The sequence below is a fragment of the Quercus robur genome, chromosome 11 (assembly GCF_932294415.1).
Source record: "Quercus robur chromosome 11, dhQueRobu3.1, whole genome shotgun sequence".
Lineage (NCBI taxonomy): Eukaryota > Viridiplantae > Streptophyta > Magnoliopsida > Fagales > Fagaceae > Quercus > Quercus robur.
This window is the reverse complement of record NC_065544.1, coordinates 22,676,096-22,684,668: the sequence shown is the minus strand read 5'-3', so window position 1 is coordinate 22,684,668 and position 8,573 is coordinate 22,676,096. Positions and strand designations below refer to the sequence as shown.

General features: G+C 33.7%; 1 protein-coding gene across 1 annotated transcript; it reads right to left on the bottom strand.

Moving 5' to 3' along the window:
• Window positions 1–549: 549 nt before the first annotated feature.
• LOC126705499 (protein EXORDIUM-like 2) lies at window positions 550–1,863 on the bottom strand. The gene has a single exon (XM_050404555.1). It carries the CDS (start codon window positions 1,790–1,792, stop codon window positions 875–877), a length of 918 nt encoding a protein of 305 aa, XP_050260512.1. The 5' UTR covers window positions 1,793–1,863; the 3' UTR covers window positions 550–874.
• Between the last annotated feature and the right edge of the window lie 6,710 nt (window positions 1,864–8,573).

The window sequence follows — 8,573 nt, the reverse complement described above, 5'->3', positions numbered from 1 at the left end:
ATAAAGCAAAAATAAAACCAAACTTATAATCCAATACCAAACACAAACTAAATCTTGCCGAGATTAGTTAAACCAATATCTGTAATTTGTAGTTCAAATGTTGTTTGTTCAACTGTGTTCAAGTTTTGTAAGCGTTGAGAACGATATCTTTCGCTGTTTCCGCAGTGAAGGTTCAAAATTTCAAATTTGTTTGGGAATATAACCACCTTGAATACTCATTAACTAGTTAATATAATATATTAAGATAAATGTTAACGAGATTAAAAATCTAGTTAAAAAAAAATTTTATGAGAAAAAAAAAAAAATATTTTGATAATTTTTTTTATTTTTTACAAAAGTGATATCAAAACTTTCTTAAACTGAATTATTAATTCGTTAACATGACCCATATATTAATAGACACTTAACTTATTACGCTTAAGTTCAATATGAACTCAACGATATTATATTAATTACCACCCAACAAAATTCTTTTACCATCATTATAATCATCAAATTATTAAGGAAGATAATTAGCTTAATCCTAATTTCCCAATAAACTTAATAAAGTTTTTCAAAATTTAGAATATTTATTATATATTCCCATTCTCCATAACTTTTTTTTTGGGCAACTTTCTTTTGAAATATAATTTACAAAGTCACGCAAGACGACAAACAAGTGTATACAAAATATCATCCAAACCATATAGTCCCCATAACCCCATCATCGTCATCACCATCATCATCATCATAACAGAACAACACAGTCACAGACCCACCCCTAAACTCTCTGCCATTTCCATCCATCCATCCATCCATATCTACATACTACGTACACATATCTTCACCACGTATGCTGCCACGTCATCGCCACACGACCTTTGTTCCTAGTATTTTACACGAGCGTCTTACACGCCGAGGTTTTCGGGTCCCACATAGCTGGCAGCAAGTACTTCCTCCCATTCACTCCGTTCGCATTGTAACTCGCCCCGGTTGTCTTTTCCACCAACACCCGACCCGGATCACCCGGGTACGCACCCGACCCGAATATCCCTGTGCAAGCCGAAACAGCCTCTAACGGCGCCGTTGCCGGGCCCTGGAAATATCCGTTATTAAACGGATTCGTGACGGTGCCAGCCAAAACGGTAGCCAAGTTGATGATCATTCCGTCGACTCCGACGTCTCCGTTAGGCGAAACTAACGGCGGGGTTTGTGGGCCGTAAATGGGCTGGTGAAAGGGCCAAGCGCATTGACCCGGACACTGAGTCTCCGAGTTACCAACCCAAACGTAAGCAGAACGAGTCACCCTCTTCCCCTGACTCACCCGAGTCGACCCGTGGGTCCCACACCTGCTCATACAAAACCCATCGACGGCGACATCCTTAGCCGTCAAAACAACGTTAATCGAGTTCAGTCCGTTAACTTTGTTAGACAAAGCCAACAAGTGCCTTGTTTTGAGTGACTTGCCCAAGGTATAAGCTTCGTGGAGGATTTGCTTCCCTACGACGAGCGCAGAAGAACCCCCCTTGTACTTGTCAGTGGTTTTCCACCACGTGGACACTGAGGGAAGTGAGGCCCGAGGAGAGTTGAGGGATTGGATGAAATCGACGATTATGGACCGCTGGATTGGAGTGAACTGGCCGTACCAGATCAAATTAACGGTGATGTTGCCCTTCAGAAGAGCACCGTTGTGATACTTGAGAATCAACGGCTGTTGTTCAACGAGAGCCGTGAGCTTTCTAGCACCAGTGGGAGCTACGGTAATGGAACAGCATAAAAGAAAGAGAATGGCAAAGTGGTAATAAGAACCCATTGTGAAGGTTAAAAAGATTTTAACAAGAAGAAGAAGAAGTGGTTTCTAGTGTCTGTGAAAGGAAAGAGAGGAAGTGGGGTATTTATAGTGAGGGTTTTTGGAGATGAGTAAGGGGGACAGCTGTTGAGACGAAGAGGTGTCAATGTCAAAGGAGTGTACACGTGGGAATTTTTTATTGGTGCTAAAAAATTAATGTATGGGATGGGATGCCAGGCTGTATGGTTCTGTTTCTAGGCTACGTAGTGAGTAGTACTTAGTACTCTACAAGAATAGTCAAGTGAGTGGGGGGGTTTTTGAGCAATTTGATGATGTGACCTTATTATGACTTTGAACAGTATTGTAACAGTTTTGATTTTAGAGTCTATCGACTCGTTGCGGCAGACTGTATTGATTAAGATGTGAGTTATCCATGAAGATCTGAATCACTGATCTTGCTTACTTATTTTATATTTATTTATTTTTTTTGAAATAAACACACTTTCTGATTTGACCTAAATTGATTATTATAAAGGGTGAGTTAACAAATACATTATTAAAAAAGTTTTATTGTCAAAATTTTTTCAATTTTTGATAAGTTTTTTCTAAAATTAGCTTATTATTGTTAGTAAAATCCTATTATAAACACAGGATTGATGCAATTAAGGTGAGTGACCTGTAAAAGTTAATAATATAAAAAAATAAATTAAAAACTTAGCTAAATTTTTTTACTAAAAGTGCAAAAAAAAAAAGGTTGATAATATAATAAAACTCATAAATAGTATAAAAAATACAAAAAAACTCATAAATAATAGTAAAAACAAACTAAAATTACAAAGAGTCATGTTAACGAGTATTCTTATGGCATTCATTAACAATCCATTTTAGAAAAGTTTTGACATCACTTTTATGGGAAATGAAAAAAGTTGTCAAAATATTAATTTTTTTTCTTTTCCTATAAAAACTTTCTTTAATTGGATTCTTAATCAGTGCCCTAAGTGCAGTTGTTAGCATTTCCCAATTACAAATAAACTTAAAATTTCAATCCATTCCATACTGACACTAACTTTTAGGATTTATAATTAACGTGGTAATTGTATGATAGCTCTAACTATTGCCTTTGCACTAAACCCAAATACATGCCAATAATGCTAGGATTACAAATTTTAACATATTTTTTTGTTATAACATGTTCATGTGGTGAGTTGTGGATCCACATAGACTTTATCACTTTTATTTTACCATTTACAACTTGCTACATAAACAAATTGTATTAAAACTTAAAATTTATAATACTGGCATTTGTTAATGGCTAAATGTGAATCTTTTTAATGAGTGTTCCCATGTGTTTATTTAGAATTTTATAGTACAAGTAGCCATATTTTATAGGCAATTGAGCCACTCCTAATTAAAATTTTATTTTTTATTAGATTTTATTATTTTTCAATGCATTTGAGATCCTTTTGAAGCTCCTTTTATCAAGTGCATAATTATACCCTTTAACAAAAGCTTTTTAAAATTTAGGTACACACTATAGTTCTTCAATTAAAATTAAAATATCTAATTATATTATCCAACAAAACACAAATACTGTTAATTTTTTAAAAATATAATTACTATGCACTTGAGTTTAATTAGGAAGTTTTTTTTTTTTTTTTTACGTAATATATTATATGTCACACAGTACCATTGATTTGTTTGTCGCCTAGTTGATGATAGAGAGGTAACTACGTACGAAAGGGTGCAGACTGCAGAGACAAAGTGAGAGACACGGTGCAGTTCAGCGTAACTTCTTTTTGAAGCTATACGGTAGCTATAGCCCTTTTTTTTAATTTAATTTTTGGGTAAAAGTCCAATTTTTTTATTAAAAAAATTGAACGATTTAGTTCTTAGTTAGTACAGATAAGAAGAGAAAAATGAATAATATAATAATTTAAAGTTTAAGTCAAGTTTAGAAATTAAATTGATCAGTTTTGAATATTTATAAAACTGATTGTTAAAAGTAATATTTTTTTTTAAAAGCGTTAAAAGTAATATTTAAATGATTAAATTTATCATATTTTAATTATTTTTTAAGAAAATTGATAATTTAATATAGTATCAGAGTAAAAAATCTTAAATTCAATCTTTATTTTTAATGTTTCAGTAATAGTTTAAATTTTTAGGACAAACGGTAATTTAACACCAATTAGCATTAGCTCATATATTAGATGTGTTAAATGTATTTTATTTATTTTATAGGAGATAGGGTTTATGTTTTTTTATTATTATTTTAAATTAGGGTAATAAGATTTAAGTATTGAATTTGAATATCGTGGAAGAAGGTGCATAATTGGAGGGGCCAAGAGTAGGAGGAGTGTGGGGCCCAAGATAGAGTTGATAAGTGATGACATAAGCTAAAGGGTTAGGGGGTACAAAGTTAGAGCATCCACAGTTGGAAATGCCATCCTATCCTATTTTATCATCCCAAAAAGCTACTTTATCAATTATACCATACAATTTTTCAATACACCCAACATCCCAAAACTCTATTTCTTTTCTCAGTTTATTTAAATATTCTTTTTTATTATTTTTTTACTATTTCTCTCTCTCTCTCTCTCTTTTCCTTTTCATCTCTGTCCCTCAACCTCTGGCACAAGAACGGATAAGAAAAAAAAAAAAAAACAACCGGCAAGGTCTCTCATGGGCTTAACACCACCACCGTTCAACCACCGTCAAACCAAAACCAAATTAAACCACCATCAAACAGCGCCACCACCCCAAAGCAGCGCCACCACCATCAAACCAAAACCAAAACTACATTAAAAAAAAAAACCATCAAGCCCAACGATCAACCCATTAAAAAAAAAAAAATCAATATCGGAGCCATTAGAGCTCCGATTCAAACCCATCGGAGCCACCACTAGCAAACCCATTCAAAACAAATCGCCACCACCATCAAACCAAAACCAAAACTACATTAAAAAAAAAAAACCATCAAACCCAACGATCAACCCATTAAAAAAAAAAAATCAATATCGGAGCCATTAGAGCTCCGATTCAAACCCATCGGAGCCACCACTAGCAAACCCATTCAAAACAAATCACCAGCAAACCCAGCCCTCACACCGATCCAAACTCAGCCCTCACGCCGATCCAAACCCAGCCCTCACACCGATCCAAACCCACGCCACCACCTGACCCATGCATGATTCACCGATACACCGATCCAAACCCACGCCACCACCTGACCCATGATTCACCGATACACCGATCCACCGATCTCCATGCCGTGACCACGAACCAAACCCAGCTATAGTGCAAGCCTTGAACGAGAAAGAGAGATGTGAGATGAGAGAAAGAGTGAGGAAGGAATCCATAACAAACCCATCGGAATTTATAGCAGACTGATCTGAGACAAACTGATCTGAGATTTTTTTTTTTTATATGGAAACAAACTGATCTGAGATTTTTTTTTTTTTTTATATGGAAACAAACTGATCTGAGATGGAGTAGAGAGCAGAATGAGAGGAGGAAGAGAGAGAAAAGAAAGAGAAATAACGAAAGAGGAGAGAGAAATTCCCGGGTTAAATGAGAGAGGAGAGAGAAATGAGAGTATTAAAAAATTGTTTTTTTTTATAACATTCAGCTACAGTACCATCTTATATTTGAGATGGTACTGTAGCTAAATCCCAAATTTGGAATTGGCATATGGCATATAGCCTTTCCATTGTTGAGTAGTTTTGGGGCTTAAATGCCAAATGTTCCTAACATTTGGCATTTAGAAGCTCCACTGCTGATGCTCTTAGATGTGTTAAATGTATTTTATTTATTTTATAGGAGATAGGGTTTATGTTTTTTTATTATTATTTTAAATTAGGGTAATAAGATTTAAGTATTGAATTTGAATATCGTGGAAGAAGGTGCATAATTGGAGGGGCCAAGAGTAGGAGGAGTGTGGGGCCCAAGATAGAGTTGATAAGTGATGACATAAGCTAAAGGGTTAGGGGGTACAAAGTTCGAGGGAAGTGGATTATAAAATGAATTAATATAGTCACGCATGATGGATGGGCTAGTGGATTTAAAAAATAGTACACAGAAAACTACTGATTCCTCCCTAGGGGCCTCAACTCTTCTTTACTCCTGAGTCCTGAGTCCTGAAGATGAAGAAGCTGTGTTCCCTAAACTCTACCTGTGAGCCACCTTAGGGGCCACACCGCAGGCTTTTGTGATTCTTACGTCACCTTTTTTTTTGAAATTGTATTATATATATAGGGGAACAATAATGAAGCACCAATGCATAAACCGAGGTATGGTGTGGCATGATAGCAAGCATTTTTATTTTGCATTAAAAAAAGGAGCTGTACGAAAGATAGTCCCAACAAAATTCATATGATACACGTAAAATTATTTTATTTTGCATTAAAAAAAGAAGCTGTACGAATGATAGTCTCAACAAAATTCATATGATACACGTGATATTATTTATTGTTGTCATATAATATGAGGTACAAAATTCATATAATACACGTAATATTATTTGTTGTTGTTACATAATGTGAGGTAGATGAGCCAACCCCAAAGACTCTTTTTTAATTCAGCAAAAAAAACGTATGGTGGTAGTGGCCTTTAGCTTTTGGGGTAGGAAGAATCTAGAGATTGAGGTATAAAAAAAAAAAATTTTAAAAGCTTGGGGGAATTTAAAATAATAATAATAATAATAATCTAGAGAAATAATAGAAGTAATTTTCTCATAAATGTTAAAAACTTAAAATAGGAGTAATACTGGATCCATAAAGTGATAATTGACCCTAATTCATTTATTGTATTGTTAATATTAATATTATTAAAACACTAGTATTTGATGATGTAAAAAAGTGTCTAATATCATTCTCAAAAAAAAAAAAAAAGTGTCTAATATATATATTCAAAACCTATTTTATTCTTTCTAAAAAAAAAAAAAAAACCTACTTTATTTATTTTATTATCTTATTCTACAACTCACTCAAAATCTCAATTTTTATTTTTACATATAACTAATTAAAATAATATAAATAAATCAATTATTTCTCTTCTCTCCCATCTCTCTCTTCCTTCTTTTCCTCTCTCACTCTATTAAAATATGTGTTTTTATTTTTATAACCCATAAACCATAGGATTGTATATGTACAACCTTACTGTCCACAATTGGCAAAAAAATTTTAAGTACCCATATCTGAGTAAAGCCCTCTTTTAATGTATTGGTTGGTAAAATAGCAATCAAAAGGTTTCTACACCTCCAATGCTAATGCACTTGTGAATTAAGTGATTTAGTATTATTCTCTTATTAAGAAGAATTTGGTAGATTGTTCTTATTGAAACAAAAAGACACTTTATAACTTAGAGAAAGCTTTGCAGCTACATGAGCAGTCGAATTGTCATCTCTCTTGACCCAACGAAAGCAACAACTTAAGAAGAGAACTTTGAAACTTAAAATTTTATGGTGGACTTGCCTGATTGATTTCAATATGTCAATTTTTCTATCTTAATACAGGACTTGATTCCTCGGGTACCATATTTCATCAAACACGGTGGCCATGTTGAGGGTAACCATCTGCTCTTGTTGACAGGGGGAGGGAGTGGATTGCCTAGGCAGACTCTGGTTTGAAGAAAATCTTGGAGAAGACTAGCTTTCACGGGTGTAGCTCGTGGTTAACAAGTTGAGACACTACAAGCGGGGTTTGGGCAATGGGTAATTAGAGATTGGCTTTGGTTTGAAACTTTGAATGCAAGGCACTCGAAATTGACCTTTTTTTTGTTTGTTATTAAAAAAAAAAAGTATCATTTCAATAAATTATGGAAAAAAAAATTAGATAAGTAAGAAAGATATTAATTAAAAAAAAAAAAACACTTCCTGCAAAAATATCACAAATAAACCAAACAGTGAAATAAAAAAAATTAATTAATTAAAAAAAAACAGAAATTATGTACAAAATAGAAGGGATTTTTATAAACACAAATTATGAAAAGATTTGTATGATTGACATTTTTTTGACAAGTACAAGTATAATCTTTGTGTGTTTTCTATAATACATGTGAAGACCTATATAGGTGTGTTTCCTATAATACATGTGAAGGTTAGGTAACCCATGGTTTTGAGTGATATCTAACTTATTATGCTTTAGTTTTGTGTCTGTTTTATTTGTTTTTGTCGGAATTTGATAATATAACAATTGACATGTATGCTATTCTATCATTTTCTAGCACACTTACTTTCACACATAAACCTTCTCTCATTAAACCACTCTCTAAGAATTCATAGGGCACTACAACATGAAGCCATTGGCTTTGGATTTTCAATTTTCAATATCAGCATGCATGAATGATCTATAAACCATAATTGAGGCCAACTTTAGTCATTAATTATAACAATTCTGTTAATAACTTCCAACCTCAAGATATTGAGAAAGTACACCCACATCAGATAATGCTTCTCCTCTCTCACAATTGGTGAGTCTCACTCCTCAATAAAACCCACCAGTTGTGAGAGAGAAAACATATACATACCCAATATAGGGTATATTTTTTCCAAGGTATTGTACCCTTTTATTAAGCGAAAGAGATTTAATTGTCACATATAAAATCAGACACTACCTCTATATTTTAATACTAAATTATCCTTTTCATTGGGCTACTACATAGTCTACATGTGTAATTCACAGGCAAACTAGTGGGGAATGTGGGCCGGTGCCGACTGTGTGAATAGAGCCACACGTGACCTACTTTTACATGGTTTGAACTTTGACGTATTATTTTAGTGTGCTTTAATTCTTACGCCTTTTTCTTT

Excerpts from the sequence above, each read along its gene's own strand:
- LOC126705499 (XM_050404555.1), bottom strand. The coding sequence starts at position 1,792 with ATGGGTTCTTATTACCACTTTGCCATTCTCTTTCTTTTATGCTGTTCC.